Below are 27,451 nucleotides of genomic sequence, written 5' to 3' on the forward strand. Positions count from 1 at the left end.
GCATCGCACACCTTAAAAAGAGACTGCAACAGTAATGAGTGATAGAGTTTTTTCCCCTTAATATCAGTTGGAGATGATGTTTGTGATTTTTCACAATTGTAACATTATTTCACAAATCTTAATACTTATTTATTATTCCACTGCATAATCACTACTTTCTGTAATTTAATTAGTTGTTATTTATTTTGTTGATGTTATAGTATTCCACTGCATAATCACTACTTTCTGTAATTTAATTAGTTGTTATTTATTTTGTTGATGTTATATTTAAGTTGCATGAAAATGTTGTGAAATTATTGTATATTGGCGGATGCCGTTGAAATAATAATAAATAAATAAATTTTACATTAGTATAATTAAATTAGTTTGTTGAAGGTGTCTGCTATCTGTTTACTTTGTGTCTTATTTTTCTTTCTCTAGTGGTTCGTGTTGGTTAATCTACGTAACACCGTGACAGGCTTTGACCGTCACATTAGTCTAGTCATCCGACTGTCTTTGTGTATCTTCAAGTAAGCTTTAGTTCAATTCTGTCAAGTATTAAACAGATGTGCGTGTCAAAAATGACATTTCTATACAAGACAAGTGAAGTAAATACAAAGTGACTTTTCCTGTCAGCTTAGAAGTTTAAGTCGATGTGCGTTTACCTGAATGAGTCTGAAATTGAGCTATGGGAATGATTTTGACAGATTGAGATTGTTGCAGTTGTGTTTTTATAATTGATGGAGTGCGTGCCTCAAGTTTAGATTTTCTTTTTTAAATTCATACATATTTATAAGAACATCATACGAGAGTATAATATACTTGAACTGTCGCAGTTTTTGGAAAAGTTTGTTATCACCTATTTTAAACATTAGCCCCATCCTCACCCTCCTGAAATTGTCAAAAATCGAGCTTGAATGAGTGCTGGTAAGTTAATGATACATTTTACTTCTCCGAATAAATATTTTTCTATTTTAGAAAGTTATGTATTTTATTGAATCAGGTTAATTTATTTTGAAACTCCAGTTAGAAATCCTTTTATGTAAAATGCCTTTGGAAGTCAGTTGCTAAACAAAAACAAGATATTTGTTCTCATTCAGTGGTAGACTTTAATATGTTCGTGATGATTGTGATTTTATTGATTTAATGTTGTATGTATTTTTCACTTTATAGGCTATGTCAAAAAACTGTAAGAAGCGTTAAAAGCTATTCCCAAATGCTAGGTATATACATATGACACATTTGGTAAGTCTTGGATATACAGCTGGGTTCAACTCGCTATATAAATCATATTTAGTGTGGGGCTCCAGAGCCCTAGGTCGGGCTGACGTAATGGTAAGTGAGTATGAGTGTGTAGAGCCGCACGCTGGGTTTTAAGGGTGAGTGGGGCTCCAGAGCACCACATTGACGTGAATTTGTTAATAAGCAGCCTACACATGTTCAGTTGTTTTAATCGAATGGGTTGATTGTTTTAATCCAAATAAATAATTTGATATTACAGTTTATTCAACTTAACCCTTTGAATGCAAAAATCCGATTTTACCGGACGACAAAAGTTGGCCGAAAGGTGCTGACGTCCGATTTTACCGGACGTTCGGGAAAAAGTCACTAAAAGATTTCACCTTTAATATTTTTAAATAATATCATATTGAAATGTTTGTGAAGAATCGTTCTTTTCAAAATAAATTGTTATAGTACACTTCCGATCAAACTTTAAATTATGAAACTCACATATAAATATTTTTGGTTGCCATATGTAGCTACCGGAAACAATGTGACAATAGTTTCTTAAAAGTTGTATAACTTACTCATTATTGAAGATAAATATAAATTTTTCAAGATTTACAGACAATTAATTGCATACGATTTCCAGCGATAGGGACTAAGAAAATGATATGAATTTTTTTGGTCATAATAATTTGGTTGAAAAATGAAATTAAAAAAAAAATTTCAATTTTTTTTAGGTAAGTCCATTTTTGGTATTCCTAAATTTAGTGTTATGGTAACTTTGTTATTTTATGTTAATTAAACAGAGTTTTCAGATAAAAATAAAAAAAGAATCATGTTGATAGCTTATTAAATAATCGAACTGTGAATTTTTTACTAAAACCTTGCAAAATGCCTTCAGAAGGGCTGGCACTTTTAGGTACACCCACTAGAAAAATACCTGGCACTTTTCAGTATACCCAGTCAATAAATACTTGGCACTCAAAGGGTTAATATTTCATTTCAACTCATCAGTTACAGTAATTTTTAATGTAAACAATAAACAGCAAGAAGTCCTGTGTGCTAACTAAGTTTTTGAAAATAGCGATGAATATGAGGAAATTATGTGAATTGTTTCTTAAAAGTGACGATATGTGGCTTCAGCATGTGGGTTTGGCTCCTGGTAACTTACGGGGAGAATCATTTGCCTTCATTTCACTTAGGCGATAGCGTAGAATTGTTATTATTGAACTAGTCGTTCAGTTTTTAGCTCTATAACTTCCATTTGTAAAAGTTCCTCTACGTTAAGTACATCTACTTCAAAAGGATTTTCAATAGAATTTGATTTAAAAAGTTATGAAATTCACAAAACTGCACAAGAAGCTTGTTCTCCGTGTGTTCAACTGCCTCAGCATATTTATCAATATGAAATTCTTCACCTTTCTCTAAGTTCCTCCGTAAGACTTACTTAAGTTTATGTTCTTTATGCTCATTTTGAAGTGTTTTAATTTGTTTTCAAATACTTTCACATATAAATACATATCACACAAATTTTCCAGGACCTTGCAGCTTAAGTTAAGGTAGTTTAAATGACGAGTCATATTCCAATGTCTTACTTTTAGTAGCAAAAAAAGTCTCAATTTCAGAACGCAAGTAAAAAAAACCTTTCCAAGACTTCAGTATTGTAGATTAGGCCTAAATCTGAATATTCACTGTAAAACTCTTCTAAAAATTCTTTAAATTGTCAGTGGTTAAGTGCATGACTTCTAATGTAGTTTACAGTTACAGACCTTACTGCAAAGAATTTTTTGGTTCTCAGGAAAACAGGGAATCAGGACGGCATTATAACTTCTTTCATTTTCATAACAATGGAAGCTATCTTCTTCAAGGACATTCATTATTTGATTGATGTGTATTGATAATCATTGTAATAATTTTTTTTATCTAAAGAAATCTAAATACACTAACCATATATTATATTGTTGTAGTTGATATCTCTATATTTAGATATTATTGTTGTAATAAAATGTATGCTAAGATTCCTCTACAACTATATTTAGATTATGGTTTGTTGTTACACTTTATTCTTTTACACTCTATATAATACTAAGACTGTATCTTAAATGATATAAAATTAAGTTTTAGTTCTAGAAGAAAAGAACTATTGAATAGCCTACCTATTTTATTTTAGAAGTCGTCTTCAGAATTAGACCGTCGTTTGTTTCCAAGATGATAACCAACTACTTGTGGTCTCACCCCATGTTAATAAACAGGCCTTAAATGTGATCATGAAAATGTGCATTTATGATCAGACCCTATGACATTTTCTCCAGTACCTGATAAGGCAATATCTCGAGGGTTGTTTTTAATTTATTACCAGCAGTGAAGGCGCAGCAGCACCACACTACTAATGATAAGCAAAAAACATCCCTCGAGATAGTTCTTATTAGATAGCAAATTGATATTTCAGATTTGATTATGAATGACTCTAAGAAGCAGTTCAGACTGTTGGCAATACCATCATAAACCCTCCAAGTGCAGAGTTTTCAATGGTGCTGTCACCCGGTACTGCTGGGTTTATTTGTTATGCACATAGCTGCTCCACAGTCAGTATGCATGTAGCGTGTTTTTCATCCTCCATGATCAACTTCAGCAAAATCCCCATTTACAAAACTGTTGCTCAAATTTCCTGATTCTTCATGTCAGATCGTGATTAATATATTGTGTCCCTATCCCAATTTTCCATCATTCTCAGAAAAGTTGCACACTGCTGAATGTCTAACTCATACGCATCTGGACAAATATAAAACACTACTAGAGGCTAACGTGTATCATATTAAAGCTTCCAGGCACATTATTAGTAAATTGAAAAATTTGTCACCTATGAAAAAAATTAAGATGACAATATAATTTTAACACAAATATTGATAATTTAAATGCAGTTAATTACAATCACAGTAGACTATAACAAATTAATATAATTGTATTTACACCTTAACCCTTCCAGTTACAACTGGTTGATGCTGCTGTATGTTGAGAATCAGTGCTAGGTAAAATTGCAAGTTTTACAAGTTTTTTTGTTCAACAAGGTTTTATCAAATTTGAACTTTTTTAATCTTTACTAGTTTCTGAAATAAAAAAAACTTAAAAACAAATAAGACAGACAGACGGTAAACGAAAAGAGATACCCTTTGGTTGTATTTAGTATTTAGCTCCTCTTGGTTCATGGAACAATATCCTAAAGTTTGTGTATAGCGTTATAGTAAAATACATAAAAATACTACTGTAAATAATAAAATAAAAACATGCAGAATTTAGAACAACCGGAACAAAGCGAGACATTGTCATGTCATCTCATACTGAGAATCAGTAAGTTCATTTAATTTTTTCAGACAAGCCATTTTGTTATTCTGTAATTAAATTATAAATTAATAATTTTCTGCACCTGTTTTAAACTATTTAAATTCACTATACAGTGTATGGTATGAGGTTGAGTAGTAGGTAGAGAGGGCTTGATAGCCCTAACTCCACCTCTTCAATAAAGGCATTTCTTATTTAATTTTCATTGCATTTCACTCGGAAAGAATACTGTGGTCAATTAAATAACGAATTAATGAATTCCCTAACATTTTAACTGCTTGTGTAATTTACATAATTTTAAAAACTAAATGGCGTTAGAATTGAACTCACAGTAGTAGACTAATGTATGGATGCCATGGTTATCAACGTGAATTCAGAACACATGTGTACTAATAACAGAATGCTCAGATGAGCTATTGGCCGCAGGTAATGCTGAAAAACATAGATAACAAGAAGAACAATATTTAAATATAACCACTAAATGCATTTTAATTTACAATATAAAATCATCACTTTTTTATTTCCATTCCTTAAAACTGCACATAGTTTTGTTCAGGAGGAAGAGCAGAATATGTTAATATAATATTGAAATTATGATTGGTAACTCCAGCCGTCAAATTTTACTGATACCAGTTTTTAATTTCTTTATAGTCTGTATATTTATGAAAACAAGTACTAAAACAGCATAAACTTGTAGTTAAAATATTATAAACTTGCAAGTACTTGGTTTTTTCAAAATTGCAATTTTGGTTTTTTTTAAATTTTGGCTTTCATTTTATGTGACTCAAGCTTTGAAAGTTTACTTAAGTTGGCTGTATTGTTGCCATTGCTTGATTTTTTACTCATAAGAGCAATGTTAATCTCAAATACTTTTACTCTCATATTTTTAATCGTTGAACAATGAAAAGTCTCTTATTTTAAAAATTGACACGATAAGCATCCAAATGCTTTTTAGTTTTGTAATATTTTTGTTGGTTATTAAAAAGAAATGCCAACCTTTTATGTATTTCATTGTTTTAATATTAAAAAAGTACAGACTTTTTACAAGGAAAACTAAAAAGTGTTTAGATGAATAAGATATGTTGCTGAATAAGATCTTTAAATGAGACAATCCAATTATTCTTTGACCAAAATAAGGCCACAACAGGGTTTAAAGCTTAAAAATGAAGGATGATACTCAGGTTGTTTCATTACTGCTGGTTCTTAATAACGTTTGGTAAATTTTTATGCAACTTGAACATTATAAATAAAATGTTTTTAATATATAGAAGGTAACAAAGGTAAAGGTATAGAATGTTGTTTTACTAGGTGAAATTAGGGCTACTTAAATACCTCTCTGACACAATGTGTGGATCTTCTAAACTTTCACCAACGGCCAGGCAGGCATACCACTTGCAAGGACAGATACATACGGATTATAGAAAAAATCTGTTATTAACAAATAATAAAACAATTTATTAATAAATAACAAATATGTTATCTACTAAAAGTCTTACAGTTAGAATGCTGGCATTCTCATGTTATCAGTATAATGATTAAAATCCTCATGAATTTGTTCAAGCTAAGGTGTCTAAATCAATAGTTTTGGGAATAATACAATAATCATAATGTCCATCTGTTAGGAATAATACGTGACAATAACAGTGCGTTGAGCAATCTATCATTGACTAATTATTGTGATGAATTTATTCTTGTTTGCTACTAGTATGGTACAAGGAATGTACCACCCTTACATCTTTAGAGGTTTCCTAATACCCTTTGCTGTTGGATTATCCTCCTACAATAATATTTTGCTTTTGATGAGTTAATCTTCAGATTGGTGCTGTCAATAAGTTCTGAGTTCTCAGTCTTTCTTGAGTTCTGAGTATAGAGGTCAATAATAATTTGCTTGTAATAAAAAAATCAGCTTATGACATCAGGATGTGACATTTAAAGTTATTTGAGAAAAGCCATGATGGTGTTTCATATGGTATACGTGAAAACACAAGATAGATAGTTAATTAATTTTATTTTAGTAATTAATAATAATATTGGGGATTGAATATTGGGATTTTCCATAAAACCTCCCGTTTGTACTGACATTTTCCAAATATACTGCTGATGCTACTTCTTCTCAAAGGCCAACATTTTTCTGTAAGCAAAAAGTAATCGGTACCAGAAATTAAATGGATGCTGCAATGTTTGTATTTGATTGTACTCTGGAAATTAAGTGCTTTTAAGAAGTGCAACAAGTCATACTCAATAAATTGTGTAGTAAACAAAAAATGTGTCTCTAACATTCCTGAAACTCCATAACTGTTCAGGTACTAATTTATCTTCTTATCACCAATCATTATTATTAATATAACTCAATATGTAGTAAATGTATCATAAGATAAAATGTAAGAAAGCATACACTTTTTATTTTGTTGCAATGCAGACATGTTACAACAGCAATGTGCAAGGCTGGAGGCAACAAAAAAAGTGTACTCATACTTTGGATCTTAGGAGTACAATGTTAATATCTCTCTATTTTATCTTCTATAACTATTAAGTGATTAAGTTATAAGAGATAAACAAATTTTAAAACTATACTTTGCTTGACTAAATTAATAATTGTGTTTTGTTATTTTTAATAATAAATAATTATTTATGGCTATGGTGTTGTTTGGTATTGGGGTGGATTCACAGATCCTCACACGTCAACCTGAGCTTATTGTGTGCTTGTTTGGTATGGTTATCTAAATTTAGATATAATTATAGTTATTCACATTGTGGATTTGTCAAACACTGTTGTATGACTGTAAAACGCTAATGAATAAGACCTTATTTATTTATGTATTTAATGAAATCAGTTGTTGATTCATGAGGACAGGTATATATTAAATTTAAATTGATTTTTTATTGACTTAAAAAATGTTGAATTTAACAGTTTCTATAATATTTACAACCAGGGCATAAAACATTGAGAACGAATCTGAAAAAAAACTGACAGTAGCATTACTACATTTTTATTGTTATCAGAATTACTGCCTTTATTTCCTTTACCTTATATTAATTACATTTGTGTCAATAGTCACATTTGGCCAGACCAATGTGTTTTGGTGTTTTGTATAATTTTATAATACATACGTTGTATAGTACAGTATAATATATTGCTTTCCATGTTATTAATTTTGGAAATTTTGGTCCACACTTTCCTCTTTTTCATAAACTACTCTGTACTTAAATTTAAATTATTGAGGGATAGCTAATCTAAAACATAATAAACATACAAGTTCAAGAATCAAAATCTTTATTAACCATTAAGTAATACAAAATTACAATAGGCTTCGTCAGTTCCAACAATAAAATATCACAGCTTGCTAATTTAAAGATACATAAAAAAACAATACTAATAATAATATAGTAATTTTTGGTTAGTTCACTATTATATAACAATAACATATTATGTGCAATAAATAACACAAACACTAATACTAATATAATACAATACAATATTACATTGAATAAAAATTTTAAAATACCCACATTTAACTGTCACTAATATTATATTCTAAAAATTCTCTTATTTAGTAAAATGCACGACTTAACAGCCAACTAGAAACCTGCCTCTTAAATGAATTAAAATCTAATAATCTCCATGATTCAGGGAGTTTGTTAAAAAATTGTATATGTAAATATTTATGACTCTTTGCATGTTTTTCTAGTCTAGGAATAGGCAGGACTAAGTTGTTTACATTTCTTGTTTGATAACTATGGATACCATTAAAACAGAGGAAGTCATTAATATTCTCTTTTACATAAATTAAATTTTGAAAAATGAAAATGCAGGGTACAGTCATTATATTATGAGTAGAAAAATAAGGCTTACAACTACCCGTAAAATCTAAACCAAAAAGGATTCTTATTACCTTTTTTTGCCATAAAAAAACTCTTTCCGCACCAGTACTACCTCCCCACAAAATATTTGAATACAATAAATGAGCGTGAAAAAAAACTAAAATATGACATTTTCATCAACTCTTGGCTTACACAGGTCTTTAACTTTCTCAATAAAAAACAAACACGTGCCAATTTAGAGATTAAGTTGTTTGTATGATCCTCCCATAAAAGCTTCTGATCAATAGTGACACCTAAGAGTTTTATTGGCTTTGTCATTTTACTATCTGCATTAAATGCATTTTGTCTTAAAGTAAACACTATATGTTCCGTTTTACTTTCATTTATTTTAAGATAGTTAGAATCAAACCATACATTGGCTGTGTTAATTACTCTATTAGTTTGATTGAGCACTTTATTTAAACAATTTCTATTTACTAAGATAGAGGTGTCGTCTGCATACAGTATGGTATCACAATCTAAATTAACAGGCAAGTCATTAGTATATAGTACAAATAGCAAAGGACCTAGGAAAGAACCCTGTGGGACTCCAGCAAGAACCTCCTTAGCAGATGAAATCTAATTTCCAACCGATACCATGCGATACCATGTGCAATCTGCCACACAGATACGTCTGAAAAAATTGTAATTGCTCATTATTTATTCCATAATATTCAAGCGTTTCCAGAAGAACACCATGAGAAATTCTATCGAAGGCCTTGCTGAGGTCTAAAAGGGTCATTCCCACAAGGTCATGATCCTCAAAGCTCCTTAAAATCTTTGTCACAGCAATATCTAGGGCCTTAACTGTAGAATATCCTGGATGAAAACCAAACTGGCTACATGAAAGAATTTAATATTTATCAAAATAATCTAATAATTGTTTTTTAACGCAAGTTTCCAAATTTTTGAAAATACTGATACCATTGTTGTGGTCCTACAGTTATCAATACATATTCTATCACCCTTCTTAAACAGAGTTATACTCTTGGATGTTTTTAAGCAGTTTGGAAAGACAGAAAACAACAGACAAAGATTTACTATGTACACTAAAGGTTTCATTATGAATGGAGACATCTGTTTCACAATTTTTTTTTGAAAATCCAAAAATATCCTCACATTTTGATATCTTCAGAGAATTTACAATGTCACATATTTCTCCCTCATCCACTCTTTTCCAACAGAACTTTACCGGAGGACGTTTAGCATTTGTTAAAAACACTTCATGACTTATCCTATTACTACTAGTAGACTGACTTAACTGCAATATTTCTTTACCAATATGTATATAGTGGTCATTGAACTGATCTGGTGTTATAGGGGGAAGAGAGACATCTGGTTTGAAATTCCCTGATTCTTTTTTAATAATTTCCCAAGCAGCTAAACACTTATTACTAGCTTTATTTATAAACCCATCATTGTGCTTAATTTTTGCTTCTTTAATTTTTGCCTTAAACAAGTTTGAGTTATAGTAGACCTAAATATCTATGTTTCAATCTGTTAGCTATATGTACATGATTTATTTATTGTTTAACAATACAAAGCCGTCTTATAAAAGTTTTGAAATCATGCTGCTGACTAATTATTGCATAGACAATATAAAGAAGTAATCCTAAAACTGTTTGACAACGTTCTATAAAATATATGATAAAAATATATATCTACAGGAAAACATAAATGAAAAAATGTATTTTGTAAATTTACAACACATGTAAAACTCTATCAAAATATGTAATGGACTTAAAATGAGCAAATTAATGATTGTAATCTTACAAATACATTTGTATTTAGTTTATTCTCTTATGGGTGGTTTCAATAAATGAAATTATGAGACCAATATACTAGTTGTTTTTTTGTTATAGTATTGTAACTCTATACACAATAAAACAAAAGGAAAACATAATTTATGTAGCTTTTAAATAATAACTTTTACTGATTAAAGACTGAACTTTTCCATTTACTTAAAAAGATTCAGTAGATTGGGAATGAATATCAGTGGATACATAACAACATTGAACATATCAGATGTTTACATGAACCAGCCGTATTATATGAACGTTAGGACGTTGACCTTTAGAGACCAGTGAGTCAACGGCCGTACTGGAGAGACTGGTTCACATTGATGCACATGCATTAGCTGTGGAAATGTTGTCACAAGCAGATTTACCAGGTTCTTCAATTATTACTAATTGTTGGATTGTACACTCAGTAATAATAAAACAAAGTTGCAAAAACATAAAACTTGTATTGGCCAATAAAATTAGAGCTTTACATATTACCCAAATATTTGTTATATGCTATGTATTGAAGATAAATGGTTTAGTAGATGAGTAGATATATTTGATTGTTCTTTGTTATTGTAAAAATGTTTTTAATGTTAAAATAGACAAATCAAAATTTGCTTTTAAAATATTATAAAACACATAATTATTCTTTAGAAAAGAAAACATACTGCCAATACATATAATATCTTATAGCTAAGAATCAGAACTTTTAATTGATATACAACAATTTGCTGAATTATTTTATTTCAATTTTGTATCAAGGTTGAAATACTGAACTAATGTTATATTTTATGCTAAATAAAATTCAGGATTATTACAAAATAATTTAAATACCACTTTTTTGATAGAATTTATTATGAAACACAGACAACAAGAGTCTACTGGGATTAATATTTGAATTAAAGGTTGAATATCACACAACACATCATTTAGATTCCAGTTGGTTGACCAGTGTAAAAAACACCTCAATCGACTCAATTTTAAACCAGTAGGCAGGTAAAATAAATTCACTCATTGAAACTCCTAAGTACAAAAGATAAAATGTCAGATTATTTTATCTACTTTCTATTAAATGAACTTGACCCTCCCAGAACATACCCATTTTTGTGTCGCCAAGAAACTTCTCTTGTGTGCATCTTATCCTTATTGACGTTTTTTAGAAATTAGGACTGGCTTTAAAATTTGTAGCCTGTATTTATTTATAAAAAACTCAGAGTTGACATAAATACAGAGTTTACAATGAACATCTACAAAACTCTCATGGGGAAAGTTGTTCACAATAAAAGTCAACACACTTCTTCCTCCTTCCAAAACTTAAGAAATTCAAAGCAAAATACCCCATAGGACATTCAACTTTTGAAACACTTATTTAGAAACACTCACATATATGTTTCAAAATATTTCAAAAATGAGTTATCTGATTGAAGTTTTTTAAACAAAAAGTTGTTATTTTAATCCTCTGATTTTATGTGTCATGTGGAGTACTTCGCCATTTCAATTTTTTAAGTTGGTGGTGTGGGGAGAAGGGGTTTAGAATGAATTGTTGACTTGTAATATAAACAACACCCCTCTCCCATGGAAGTAGATGTTCATAGCAAACTCTATATTTATATATTTTTATAAATATAGAGTTTGATAAATATAGGTTCTGATTTCTTTTTAAACAGTTTTGAACTAAAATTAGCCCTTAAGATCTATGGGTATTCAGAGTCAAGGTCTTTTTAAGGACAAGTCTTCTAAATTTTAGGTAGAATTATGGCTTGATCTATATATTTAAAAAATTACATATTATCATAGCTAAAACTACTTTAAAAAATATTTGAAAATGCATATTTATATTATTTATATACTTCTGCCTAGCTTTTAAATATACTACTTGGGAATGCTTGGAAGCAATTTCAATTCTATCACAAAGATTTTCTGACATTTATAAATCTTTTTGAGGAAAATCACTGAAGCATGGAATCAGGGTTGAAAAATCCTATTCTATTTTATTGAAATACCAAACCCCAATTTTCAAATAAAACTAGTGTAAAAGTCTTGTAGTTTTATTTTATTTATAGGCCTAATATTAGAAAAGACTCACCATCAACATTTTAGAAAATCTGTTGCTAGGTTACACTGAATATTTCTTCACAATATATTTTTGAAGGAATCAGCACAAAATAAAGAAGACACTAAACGATAAAAAAACTGAATAACACTCACTTACCCTACAATATACTGAGTTTGTCTAAAAATACATCCATAAGTCAGTCTTTTTTTCTTTTTTCTTTTCTTATTCAGTAACTAGACTTGTCTTGTCTTTCTTTCGATACTCCAAAAACTCCAACTCGTATTTGAACGTTGAGATGTCACTCGATTTTCTGGGAAAGGACAGATAAAAGCACAACTGGTGTTTTTAAGGTGTAAAGTTAGGTGTTGAATTTATCGGACTTTATGTAAATTAAACTGAAAAATTGAATAAAAAACGTCCCAGACCTGTAAGACCACTCATATCTGAGATATCAGACAAAATATGCAAAATTCGGTCTCGAAAAACATGCTTTGTTTAGATTTGGAGTACATTAACTTCATGAAACGGTTAATAAGCATGCAAACATTTTAACCAAAACTTGTAGAAAATTTCATTCTGAAGAGAATTATGTCAAATAGGCCAATTATAAGCAAACACAAAGTTTAAAAAATTATGAAGAACGTTAATTAAATAAAAAGATATTGCATTTTCTGTCTTATTTTTCGTATGTTTTGATTTAATTAAACATTAATTTTTTCACTTTGGGTTTGTTTATTATTTGGCTATTTTACAACATTATTGTTTTAATGATATCAGTTACCACTGCTTCAAAAGCTGTCAAAACAGATTATAGAAATAATTGATAGTAAGAAATTAATGGTGTTGCTATTTAGTGTCCATATAATTAAGATGTTGACATTCAAAAGTTTATATGTTACTTAATCAGTTATGACTGTTTAAAAAGTTACAAGGTAATATATTAATCTTTATTATTTCAATAAGCTAATAGTCTATGAAATTTCTCTTAAATGTGGATTATTTAACATTTATTTTATTGTTATTTATCTAATCCTAATGAAGTAAATGTGGTACCAAATGTTTGTATAAGTTACTTTTGCATAGCAGGCCTCACTGAGGTTGCATGCAAAATTCAAATCTATAGCTCATTTCATTCTCGAGATGTCCTGCAGGCAGATAGACAAACATATAAAAGAGAAATTGACTCAAAAATGACGCATCATATAACTCATTCCTGTAGAAATGAAGTTTCATGTACAACTACATGTGAAATCTTTCTCAACATATCTTGCTCAATGATAAATTCATGGCTTATTCATGAAATTTGTTTTTTTTATAAGTGCGTAGACAGTGAAAGTCTACATACTGTCACTATAAAATGATTTAAGTGTTCGGTAAGTTAGATTAATGTGTTAGTATGTCACATGTTTAAATCTCTTATGGGTGTATTGGGTTTGTTTACAAATTTATTTAATCTGCTATTTTCTCATTACCACCATGGTTACCCATAAGACAAATGTAATAATATTTGCTAATGCCCAGCCAAATCCTATGGGTATGTATGCTATCATTGAACTCAGTGTTCCTCATATAGAAATGAAGGCTCATGCACAATGTCAAGTCTATAGGTTAGTTCATTCTCGAAATATCATGTGGACAGCAGGCAGAAGTGAATTATTTCCAGCTCTACGAGTGATAGACTTCACTAAAGCTCAGCCAATAAGTTTATACGCACTAACATTCTGTTAGTTACTGCTAACACAGTGTAATGAAGATCAGCAGCAATTGAAAATAAGATTTTGTATGTTTTGTTAATCCTTTACAACAAATTATATGTTTCCCTTACTAAGAAAACAAAAAGTTTGGAAAGTGCAGATCAATATAGATGTTAGATGCCATAAATAAATGAGCCAATGTCATTTGTGGTCTTACACCTAGCAGATTATTGACAACGCCTTGCCACTTTGTCACTTCGTTTCCTAATTTTGTGTGTGTCCTTTCCTGTTTTTTTTTCTTAGCTTTATTATTTTCTGTTGAAAAATAAGTAATAACAACTAAAACATCTGTGCTACAAATAACTTTTAATTAAATCATAGTGTTAAAAAAGAATAAAGCTTTTTATAAAAGTATACTTTTTAATGTTGCCGGCAGGTATATCTTTTCTTAAACATTAAGTAAATTTTAAAGTAGTTTAAAATTAAATTTTATTAAATTAAATTTTTAGTAGTTCAATTTTTTGATTAAGAAACATGAATTCATAGCCAATTCTATAAGTCCGAATTTGACAATGAAATTGTGAGCAAACAGGAAGTCGTAGAAAGATGGGAGAAGTTCAGACATAAAAATTCTGGGTGAATCATTAATTTTTTTAACTATGCACTGAAAAGTTGTTAAGGAATTAAATTATTCCCATTTTAAATAGTATGGGGAAATCTATGTTTAAATCTCTTTATATAGTTTAGTGTTAACACCAACTGGCTTAAATAAATTTGAAGAATAAAACCCACTTGAAACTGAAGATTTGTGACATATTTTGTTTTTGTAAAAATATTAAGTAACAAATATGTCAAATAGTAGTAAAGTGTAAATTAGAATAAATGTTTTTAACTAAAATATCTGACACTTTAAACTTAATAATACTTTATATTATGTAGATGTACTTTTTGTACTTGCATTTTTTCATATATTATTGGTACTTTTCTCATTAATGAATAACGTTGGAAGCCCCACACAAAGAACAATTATTGGGAATATTTTATACAAAAATTGTAAACTGTACTTTAAGACATGGTTGGTACCTTACTAGACTAATAATTTATTCCATAAAATTACTAGAATAAATAGTAAGGGGGGATATTGCCCCTATGAGCCACTGGTCATGAAGTAATGCTGCAGTTGACATATTTTAAAGTATGGAAAGATTATATTGTATTTTTGTTGTTGTGTAGCGATCCATTCTGTTTGATATAAAACATATATTTCTTCTAGAGGTTAAGTTTATGATATTGTTGTAGTATTATTGTAATAAAAATAATACAAATATAGAAATTCAACGATTGTATAGAATATACTTTTGATAAAAAATAGACTGTTTGCTTTTTTGTAATGACGGATTAAAATTAAAAGAAACATACATATATTATTTCATGTTTTAATTTGTTATACACTTAAAGTCTTAATTTTGTGTAATATAAGATACCTTATAGAAATTTGCCCTTAAAAGAAAAGAAAACTAAAAATAAAAATATAAAACAATATCATTTAAATAAAAACAGGAATGTAGATTATTCAAATAAATATTACTATGTCTGAAATTTTGAATAAAAAGTTACATCTTATAACATAAGTCCTCTAGGTTCAAAATCTGAGCTTCTAGTTTGCAATTATAAACCATACTCTTTGAATGTCTGTACTAACAAAGGATATTATCTGAAGGCTTTAGTGAAAGTCGAGTCCATTCTTTACGGCACATTAAACATTGGCCTACACATTGACCTACTTTCCGCCTAAGTTCTTTGTCTGCAGACTCTGCAACTGAATATCACACCCAAACCTACTTGCAAAACAACCTCTGTCTGTGAATATTATGAAAATGAGATACAAATATTGCATCACCGTTTTAGTGTAATGTACAACATTCATGCATGTTAAAATTGAATCCATAAATTTTTCCTGCTTTAAATTTCAAGGTATTGAGTCCATCCACCACTTAATATTAAAAATTTGTCACTGTTTCCACTAATGATGAATCCAAATCAGTGATCGACTAAGCATTGGTTTCATTTTTAGATTGCTGCAGAATGTGACAGAAGTATCAAAACTGAAGAAAATGTCTTGATGTTATTAGAAACATTTGAAAAGGCTTATAATTTCTGTACTAGGTTATTTTGAAGGCTGAAAAAAGAAATTATAATTATGGGTGGTAACATTACTTAGAATTTTCTCTGAAATTAGAAAACTGGCTTAACTCAATGGTACCTTAAAAGTAGATGAAATTGATTCATTCCCCTATTTTCTTATATATAAATAAACATATGTTTGACGGAATGATGGTTTTGAAATATCATTGAATATTAAAAACAGTAATTAAATATTTTGGTTTATTTGATAGTATTGAATAAAAAAGAAGTGAAGAAATATGGTTTTGATTATGTGTATAACAATTTTGAGTAAATTTATAATGGATACAGTTTTAGTTTATTTTAATAGTATACATATATTTTCGGTTTTTATTTTTAACATATTCTATTAAATAAAGTATTTATGTTTAAAAATGTATATAAAAATTTGTATGTTTTGGATATTTAAAGTTGGTAAACACTCTCATTTTGAAATAAATGAAAATGAAACTAAAGTCCTCTAGTCACTGAACTTTTTTACATTAATGTTCAGCTAAAATCGTAAATACATTCCATAATACTAAAATAATAGTTTTAAATAATTATGGTATAAATATACCTGTATATGTGAATTATTTAGCTGTTGTAAGTTGCAGTGAAACTCCATTATAACTCTCGTATATAACGTTTTCCCACTTGTAACATCAGTTTTATGTTTTGCCAAAAAATAGATTTTTTTTGGTGTAAAACATCCTACATTTAATAATCCAGTTTGTAACGTTTATACTGTTAGATCGCTTATATCGTTTTTGTATCTGCAGATCATTCTTCTGCTATTCACTTCGAAAACACCGCTACTATGCTCATGCCACCCAGCACTCTCTTTCCACTCATTTAAGATATAGTAATTTTTGATAGACAGATTACAGATATGAACATATGTACATAAATTGTATAGATGTATAATTATACAACTACAAAAATTGCGAGATGACAAAACTAAGATCGTCTATTTGCTGCCCAGCAGGAGACAATGTCTGAATATAAATATGAAAGATACGAACAGTCAGCAAAATATTATTTTCAAAACTACAAAAAATTTTTAATTTGTTTAGCTATCTTCATTTTTTATTTCAAAGTTCAACAAAAATACGCTTAGCAATCTGTAATGTATGTACTGCTGAAAAACTTTTGTCTGCGAATGGACACAGCAGACTTTTGCAATATATGAGTATAAATAGAAAATACTAACTACAAGCAAAATATTATTTAACAACCTATGATAATTTATTAATTAGGTTATCTATCATGTGGGTTTTCAAACAGACACTATGATAAAATGTGTTTTAGCCATTGATAATTTATGTAATGCTGATCAGGCAATAATTTATTATGCAGTGAATCTTAGAAGATTTGATTTCAAATCTCATTGATCGATTCTGAAATCTGAAGATTCAAATTTGGCTTCATCAGATCACTATTATCCAGCGTCTCCTATGTACAAAATAATCTTTTAAATGCCTAAAACAGGGATTAGAGGGACAAAAACTATGAAAATCGTTTATAACGTCGGCAATGGTTATATTAGCTGGAAAACTTTTTACGAGATTGGACTTTTTAAAACATTGTTTAAATTCCTATTTAATTCTAGAAAATAATACCAAAATTCAATTGTTAAGTTAGACTTTTCCAAAGAAAATTCTGAGTTTGTCTACATGAAAGGGATATAACTTAAGGACAAGGAATCAAATTTAGTTATGTAATTGTATTAGAAAAACATAATTTTTACTGAGATGAAACTAAGATAACTTTCTAAGATTAGCATTCAATAGCCTACTTTAAGGCATTCTTCAACTTAGAAATCACTAGGTGCAAAAGCGTACAGGGTGAAAGTAATGCACATGATTTTATGATGAAATGACTATTTGTTTCTTGGACTGGTTGGATAATGTAGCGGGGGTTCTATCCTTCAAAACGTGCCCGGTATCAGTTCACTCCAAGCAGTAGGAGTGGTATAACGTGTCTTTGCATGAAGTTTTTCAATTGTGTTACTGCACGATGGAGTGCTCACTGTAACAACGGTGCTCTATCAAGTTTTGTGTACGGTTTGGGAGAATGCAACAGAGTCTTAACAAATGCTTCAAAAAGCCTTTGAGAAGGAATGCATTTCAAGATCTCAATGGGGATGTGGCACACATAATCTTCTCCAAAACCCAAAAAGCAAGCATACAAGAGGAAATCTTGCATCAAAACAATGCTGATTTGACGTTTCTTTGCAAATCCTTGTCTTCTTTGACATCCAAGGAATCGTCCATTTTGAGTTTCTACCACAAGGACAAACTGTCAACACTGCCTTTTACCTGGAGGTGCTCAAGAGACTGAAACGCAGGGTCGTGCGTGTTAGGCCTGAAATTAAAGAAGTATTTAAGGTCCACCAGAATGATACCAATTACTTTCGTCATTACCAATTACCTGACTGAGAACAAGACCTCCATGGTGCCCCAGCTTCCTTACTGCACTCACTTGACTTTGTGTGACTCTTTTTATTTCCTCAACTAAAGAGAGAGCTGAAGGGAAAGCACTGGGTACCAGTGGAGATCATCCAAGCTTACGTTACAAGGTTCCTGAGAGGCATTCCAGTCGAGGAGTTTCAGGTGTGGCAGAATCATCTCACCAGGTGTGTTGATGCAGGAAGCGACTATTTGTATAAATTAATCTATTTTATTTGAAGATGTGCATTACTTTCATAATAAACCCTGTACATTGAATGGTTCTTTGTGGTGTTTACTTTTAATCAAGGTTTATCAGATTATTAACTTATGAAGTGGTGTACATTTAAAATATGATTGAACTTTTAAATTGAGACACTTGGAATTAGCAAATGGAATCATAAAATACCCAGAGATAAAAACATTGTGTGAATCATTGGTGCCTTGTAATGAATGACAGGAGGTAGATTCACTGGTTCAAATCAAAACAAAGATAGGGTTGAGTGCTCATGTAGCTATCAATAGTCTAGGGATCTCCATATACCAAATGATCTGTCAATCTTTGCAAAAACAATAGGCAAGGTTAAGGAGGCGAGTTTGTAAACAATTTAGAATACATCTCATTGAATTTCAATTTGGTTTTTTACTTTTAAATGAAATACCTCCACTTCTCATGCCCTAGCATTTTAATTGAGTTCCAAACAGAGTTAGTTCAATTTCACCACTTTGACCATAATTTGACCAGTGTGAATGAGAATTAAATATAAGAATTTAAAAAATAAACAGAAACCAATTTTTTTAAATACAAACAATGTTGAAGACATAAATAAAATACATGTTTTTCAAAAAGCAGGCATAAAATAAACATAAGTTAGTTTCTTTAAAAAGAAACTATCTTAATCAAAGCTTTATATATATGTTTACACTCAAACACCGAATTCGGACAATGTCCGAAATTTTTTACTCACTCCGCGATGTGGACAACGTGAATTACCCACGTCGCGTATTGAGCATTTTTTTCGGACATTGGCCGAAGCGAAATACCCAGAACGCGTTGTGGGTAAGCGAAAGTATCAAGAGACGAAATAAACACGTTCATCGGAGATTGAGCAAAACCATAATACCCATAACCCGACGTGGGTAATCTAATTTGCCCACGTCGGGTTGTGGGTTTTTGTAATTTTGCGCAAACGCCGAAAAGCCTCCAAACACAACCATACCATACCCTACACTAATTCCATTATAACAAGTAAAATAAAATCAAATTTTCCTTGAAATTCCATTTATTTCAATCAAAAACAAAAACTAAACAGTAAAATACAAGTATCTTATTATTGAAAATAGAAAAAAAAGTTATTTTTCACACATGTACCACTTTCAATGTTTATTAAAGTTCTTTTCAGAAAGTATTCACTTTACTTGTTAGCACAAGAAGTGCTACCGTGACATTTAGAATTGCATTTTAAATTTGATTTTACACATTTGCAAGATCTGCCCGAACACTTCTTCTTGCATCCACATCTGATGAAACCTTGTTTGGACCCGGATGACTTCATTGCTTCTTTACGGACATTGAGCTGTTCATCAGGTACATCGATGTTATTAATAAATTTATTAGGAGCTACCTGGAACTGGTTTCTGGAAAACTGTTTGTCAAGAACTCCATGCTTTGTACCAAGGGTATAGGAATCATCGTTCTTATTTATTACAACAGCCATTACATTTCTTGGAGCTAGTCGGCCCCGGTCGACATCAGGAATGTTTACCAAAACGTTATCGCCGACTGAGACTGGAGTTAATTTTCTTTCAGTACGCTTTAACATTTTGGCTGCCTGACTTTTCAATGCAGTTACACAGTTTTTCTCGTATTGTGTCTATGGCAGATTTTCTTGAGCAAAGAGTGCACAAAGGTAAGCCTAGGTCTTCGTTATTTAAAACTTCATAATGTATGTGCTGACCACATTCAAAACAGCTGTTTGCTTTGTCACAATCTATATTACAGAGTGTTAAGTTATCGCTGGACATAGTTTCTTTTTCTACGTGTTTCATTGTTTTCTACAGTCCTTGTCAAAATCTCCGAAGCATCTTCATCCACAGCATTTATTTCTTCGTTGTCTTCTTCATTAAAACTTTTTTCAAGCTTAGAGAACTCTCCTTCTAGTTCTTCCTCAGTAGTTATTTTTTTTTACGACGTCGGCTGTCAAAGGGGAATCTAATAATCCATTTTTCTGTGGTGAAACCAAACATTGCCTCATAAGGGGTTCTCTTGATCCCACTGTGGTAACTGTTTGTTCTTAGTATTCTGAATGATCCTGAGACCATTTGCCCATCCTGAGGTGTTGTTATCAGTCATCCAAGCCACAAGACTATCTCGAACGTCTTGATTGGCCCGTTCGACAGACCCTTGACTCTCTGCGAGTGTCTTGGTTTTCCATGTACTAGTTTTATGGCACTCCATTTACTGGCTAGGTTCTCGATAACCTGAAAAACCGTACCATTACCATTACAAAAATACTAAATTCTAGGGTGGAATCTTTTCACTACAGTAATTTGTTTTTTACCACTTACCCGGTTACAAAATTCCCGTCCATTATCACTGTGAAGTATGTATGGAGCCCCAAATAAGCAAAATATATCCAAAAGGATGTCGGATACTTCATCAGCAGTTTTAGTTTTTCAAGGGACGTAGAACAACAAACTTGGTGAGATGATCTTGATAATTAAGGATAAACTTGTATTCGCCGTCAGGCTCTGATTGCATATCAATTAGATCCACCTAAAATACAATAAAAATACATAAATCGACTCAACATAAATGTTATGTCAACTATACCATATACCTCATTATAACAACTGCCAGTGCGTAATACGCTTAGGTATTTGTCAGCAAAAGGAGAAACTGTCTTATTTAGAGAAATGCTATGATATCTTACCTGGCAGCGTGAATTTAATGCTGTCATAATGAATGGGTTTAACAACAACCAGCCCCTTTACTTTTTGACTTTTTCTTAAGTGCGCAAGGTTCGCAAAGATCCAAATATATTTTAATTACCTCCCTGGTAATGTTACAAAATTTCTTTTTTAGCTCGGCTTCCATAGCTTTTTCTTTTTTATGACCAACTCGTAAGTGAGCTGAATGAATTGTGTCATACATTTGATCAATGCGACAGAAATATTTTATATCTGTCATTTCTTCAGTTGTTTTTTTCAATCAACATTTCTTTATCGCCAATGTTTATGACATCAAACCGATTGATTCGGCGATAATCTTTAGACATCAAGGACTGACCATTTTTCCTCTTCTGTTTTGCCTCCTTTACTTCGCTGATAATTTCTTCATAGCGTGGCTCCTCGATAATAAAATTTCGACTTGTGAGACCATTCTTCTTGGACATCAGATCTTCCAATTTACTGTGAAATGATTCCTTCATTTCAAACAAAATCACAAAACACAACAGCACTTTAAAATAAGTCAACACACGCCACTTACGCACAGAACAAAGAAAAACAGCTTGTGTATAACGACAGTGCACTAATGTCAATGAAAAATAGACAGTAGGCCTATTTGTTGCTAACAGTGACGATAGTGGGGGGGGGGGCGCATGTCCCTCGACCTGCACGTCTGGACTGTGGGAAACGGATTTCGGCGTTTGCGCAAAATTACAAATACCCACAACCCGACGTGGGCAAATTAGATTACCCACGTCGGGTTATGGGTATTATGGTTTTTGCTCAATCTCCGATGAACGTGTTTATTTCGTTCTCTTGAGTACTTTCGCTTACCCACAACGCGTTCTGGGTATTTCGCTTCGGCCAATGTCCGAAAAAAAATGCTCAATACGCGACGTGGGTAATTCACGTTGTCCACATCGCGGAGTGAGTAAAAATTTCGGACATTGTCCGAATTCGGTGTTTGAGTGTAACATATACACAGAGTGTGGTGAAAATATGTGCAGACTATAATATCAATAACATTAACAGGCTGTAGTAAAAACAAAATATGGTTGTTTATTTGTATGTTTGTATATTTAAATAAAATTTATAACACATAAAAAGTCTTACAATACAACAATCATCGAGTTAAAACTTAACTTTGCTGCTATTTTAATAAAGTAAACACATATAGAAATATCACTTAGGTTATAATTATTATAAAACTAGTAAGAATATTTTAATATAAAATGTAACATGCTTTCTGTATTTAAAATACCAATTAATCAGATTAGATTTAAAATTACTACCTTGTGTATTCCAAAATTGAAATTAAAATTAATAAATTGTATACAATTTTTAATTTTATAAAACGTGGTAAAATCTAAGAATAAAATGCATTGTTTTATCTGTATATTGCAAAATTGACAAAAACGTGAGTTATTATCACACATATGTGAAAACCCCTCCGTTGTGTAAAAAATGTTGGTAATGACATTCTTTTTTTCAAGGATTTTGTAAATTTGTTCTTTCTAAGAATCAAGATCTTTATTAGCCATTAAATAATTTTTACAAATTACAATAGGCTTCGTCAGAGTAAGTCTAGATTTCCTAAACCTATATTATGTACTAGAACAATGTTAACAATTTAAAAAAGGTTAACTAAGATATAAAATTTTCACAAGACATATACTCTTCAATTGTATAAAACACATTACACTTAAGCCACTTAGATACAACTTTGTAAAACTCATTATTTGGCAACAATCTAATTGAAACAGGTAACTTATTAAAGAATCTCAACTGTTGGTATTGGTAACTTTTCATTGTTTTACTTAATCTAATATTTGGTGCAACCAGGTCTTGTTTGTTTCTTGTTTGATAATTATGCACTAAACTGTGAGTATTAAAATTATTTATATTTACTTTAACAAATATTAAATTGCTATAAATATACAAGTTGGTAAGTGTCATGATTTTATATTTACAAAAACTTGCTCTGCAGGATTCTCGATTAGATAACCCAGCCAATACCCTTACTGCCTTCTTTTGCCATGTAAAGGATTTTTTTGCAGCACTAGAATTACCCCAGAGGCGTACACCGTAACTTAAATGGCTGTGAAAGAGACCAAAATAGGCCATCAATAAAACATCCGGGCTCACATAATACTTTAGTTTCCTTAGTAAGAATAACACTCTTGACAATTTCTTACAAAGGCCATCGACATGTTCATCCCAGCAGAGTGTACTGTCTAGGGAAATACCAAGTAGTTTAACCGATTTTAAAAAGTTGTCATTAATTGTGTCTAAATTATTTTTCAATGAAAAAAGTATACTCTCAGTCTTACCATCGTTTATAACCAGATTATTGGCAGAATACCACATTTTCGCTAGTTCAAACGAATTGGTGAGTTGAGAATTAACTTGTGAAACACTAACATCAGAGCACATCAATGTTGTGTCATCAGCGTATAGCACTGATGTTGAAGGTACATTATAACTAAAATCATTTGTAAACACTAAGAATAAAAAGGGTCCAAGGAGTGAGCCTTGAGGTACCCCTGTACTTACATTTAACACATCAGAAGAACAGTTATTTACACATACAAATTGTTTTCTATAGCTAAGGTAACTTTCAAGTAGTTGCAATTCTTTATTCCTAATACCGTAAAATTCTAACTTTTTACACAACACTGAATGTGACACTAAATCAAATGCTTTGCTCAAATCAATTAAACTACAGCCAGTAACAAGTTTTTTTTTTCAAAGCCCTTGAGAATAATGTCAATAACAGACTCAACGGCCATATTAGTGGAGTGATGAGGTCTAAAACCAAACTGAAGGGGATATAGCAAATTGTTAGATACAAAATAATCATACAGTTGCTTCAAAATGCAGGATTCAATTACTTTACTTAATATGGGGACAATTGCAATTGGACGATAGTTCTCAGGGTTATTTCTGTCACCTTTCTTAAAAATAGGTGTCACCTTGGCAAATTTTAAACACTGAGGAAAACTACCTTCAAGAAACATGTGGTTTACAAGATAAGTAAGTGGAACTAATATTACACCTATTATACCTTTGATTACATAATTGGATAAACCAAATACATCCTCACTTAGAGAGTTGCTCATCTTGTTAACTACATCTTTAACAGTTTTTTTGTCAATTGATTTCCACCTGAAGTCATTTTTACATATTTCAGGGGGGGGGGAAATTCCTCAACAGATCCGCCCAATTAACATTATTTGACATGTAGTTTACTGTGTTAATTTGTGTATTTGTAAAATAATTGTTCAATACATCTGCAGAGAGAGAATTTTTTATAGTGTGTTCAATATGCCCTGATTCTTTTTTAACAATTTCCCAAGCCTTTCTACATTTATTTTTTGCATTTTGAATCAATTTATCATTGAGACTTATTTTAGCTTCACTGATAGCTTTGTAGTACAATTTTTTAAACTGCATGTATTTATTCTTGTCAAGTTGGTCTGAACTTAATTTCCACTTATCATATAAGGCGAGCAAGAAAGTGCGCATCAACCGGAGTTTGGGAGTAAACTGACTTCTTGTTAAGTGATCACCTGGTTTACAACTTAATTTGACACTAATCAATGGACAATAATAATTAAAATGAGTTACCAACATATCTACAAACATAGAAAAAACACCATTTACATCATCGAAATTACTTAAACCTGACCAATCAACACCTTTTAAGCACTCTCCTAAGTCATACAATCTATCTTGTGAAATGAGACGTTTTTTATATGGTTTGTTCTCACCCTTCTCTTTTGAAGTGATTGAAAGAGAAAAACTAACAAAAACACCTGCATGGTCAGAGATTATGTCCTGTTTAAGCAAGGAGCAACTATACAATTCCTTGTTGATATTAGTATACAGATTATCCAAACAGGATGTGTTTCTTGTTGGCAAGCTATTCGTGTTGTATAAATTTACTGATCTAAGAACGTTTAAGAAGTACTGCACATGTGGCGTATTCTGTTCTAAGATATTAACATTTAAGTCACCAGCCAGGGCAAAAAACTTGTGGGGCTTGGTCATTAAATATACTAATAGGTTTTCTAAATTATTTACAAAAGCATAAAAATCAGAATTGGGAGTTCTATACATACATACAATAATAAAATTATATTCTATCAGCCTAATTACAGAGGGTTCACACACAAAATCAAGACAGTATTCAGAGACATCAATTACTTCATATTTCAAAGATTCCTTTAATAAAATTGACGAGCCTCCGTGAATGTGAGGAGGTTTGCGACAATAAGAGGATGCTAGAATGAAACTATCAGGCACATACAATGAAATTTCTTCCTTCTCAAGCCAGTGTTCATTCAAACATAAAATATTAGTGGCATGGTGCTTCAAGATTGTTTACAAATGACCAATTTTGTTCCTAAGTGATCTGATATTCAATGTCAATACCTTTAAGTTGGTTGAGACTGGTATGTCAAATGTTGTCGGCTGTTGGTACTTTATATTATTCCCTAATCTAGATTGATGAGATTCATTAGTTATCTTACTTGTATTAACAGAGTTAGACAGATTATCTATTTTGCAAAAATTACTACTACTAGTGAAATTACACTTGGTTCTACAAGTCAGTCTATTATTTAAGTCGTCGGACTGGAATCCACAAATTCTTGGTTTTTTTCTTGGCCTGGAGTGGATGAGGGTACAGTATATGATAGTGGTCCTCTTGCTTGCTCCTCCAGTTGAGGGGTGGCCCATCCATAGAATGCTGTTGTGTTTGAAAGCAAAGTTTCTACACATTCGCCATTCATAGTTGCACTGCGTCCAGACGAGTTGATTTTCACAGGTGTAAATTCATGGGCACTGCGAATTGTAGACTCCATGTTGACTTTGAAGGTGACATGTAATGCAACAGCAGTACACAAAATGTCTTTACCAATTTTGTTCATGTGTAGGCCATGGTGTGTAAAATTGGAGCGTGTTAAAAGGTTGTTGATTGGAATAAAAGACACATCCCTATTTTCCAGCACTATATCATAGATTTGTTTATTTATATTTAATATAGTTTTGTTCCATTCTGGTTGATCATATCTGTAAGGAATTGACGTCAAAATTATATTTGTATGTTGCAGTTTCAATATTAAGTCTTGTATTAGGGATTGGATATTGCCACATTCCCTTTCATAATGTAAGCTGTTTGTTCCCCCTATTAAGACAACTGCATCGTTTTTAGTGTAGTTACAAACGGCCTCCTCAATGTTGTCGCAAATGTATGACATTGGAGCTCCTGGGTACACATTGCCTGTTACATTTGCCTCTTTTTTAGTAAAAATACTTTGGATGGTAGAAACACATTGTTTGGCATGGCTGTCCCCAAATATCGCAATCTTTGGTACATGTATGGACTTAAAGCAGCTTGACCCTTCAGATTCTGGCTTATAATGTCCTGTGGGTGCTGTCAATGGCTTCTCACCATTGTTCATGTTACTGTTCTCAACAACATTTAAACCATCACTTAGTTCAACACTGCAAAGATCATGAGGAACACTGCTACATTCCAATGAGGAACTGTCCTGGTGTGTATTAAAAATTTTCTCAGTTGCATTATTTGTTTTGGGAGCCACAAACATTAGTGATTTAATCAAATGTAGAGGGACATTTGCCCTATTTTGCAAAACAAATGCTAATTTAGCCCTTTTTTCTGCACAGTTTAACTGGTTAAATTCTGGCAACATCTTTGTAACGAAAATATCTGTAGTATTTTTTATAATACTTTCCACCGCTAATAAAACATGTATTCCACAGTCATTCCCATTTCTCTGGGTTGTCCCTTGTATATCTATAATGTTTGGATGTGACTTGAGGCCTAAATATTCACTGAGTTTATTTGCCACAGTTTGAGTTGGGACACAGTTTGAGTTATGCAATGAATCATACTGGTAGAACAGAGACTGGGATTTATTAAAT

At 31.2% G+C, this 27,451-nt stretch overlaps 1 protein-coding gene across 1 annotated transcript in view; it reads left to right on the plus strand.

Annotated features, from left to right (window-relative positions):
* The first annotated feature begins 512 nt into the window (after nt 1-512).
* The window catches only part of LOC124367471, a 133,248-nt gene continuing 106,309 nt past the window's right edge, over nt 513-27,451 (plus strand). Inside the window, exon 1 of the mRNA XM_046824311.1 lies at nt 513-906. Coding sequence (XP_046680267.1) covers nt 897-906 — 10 coding nt within the window. The 5' untranslated portion in view covers nt 513-896. The remainder of the gene's footprint in view (nt 907-27,451) is intronic.

This window comes from Homalodisca vitripennis, chromosome 1, assembly GCF_021130785.1.
Source record: "Homalodisca vitripennis isolate AUS2020 chromosome 1, UT_GWSS_2.1, whole genome shotgun sequence".
NCBI lineage: Eukaryota > Metazoa > Arthropoda > Insecta > Hemiptera > Cicadellidae > Homalodisca > Homalodisca vitripennis.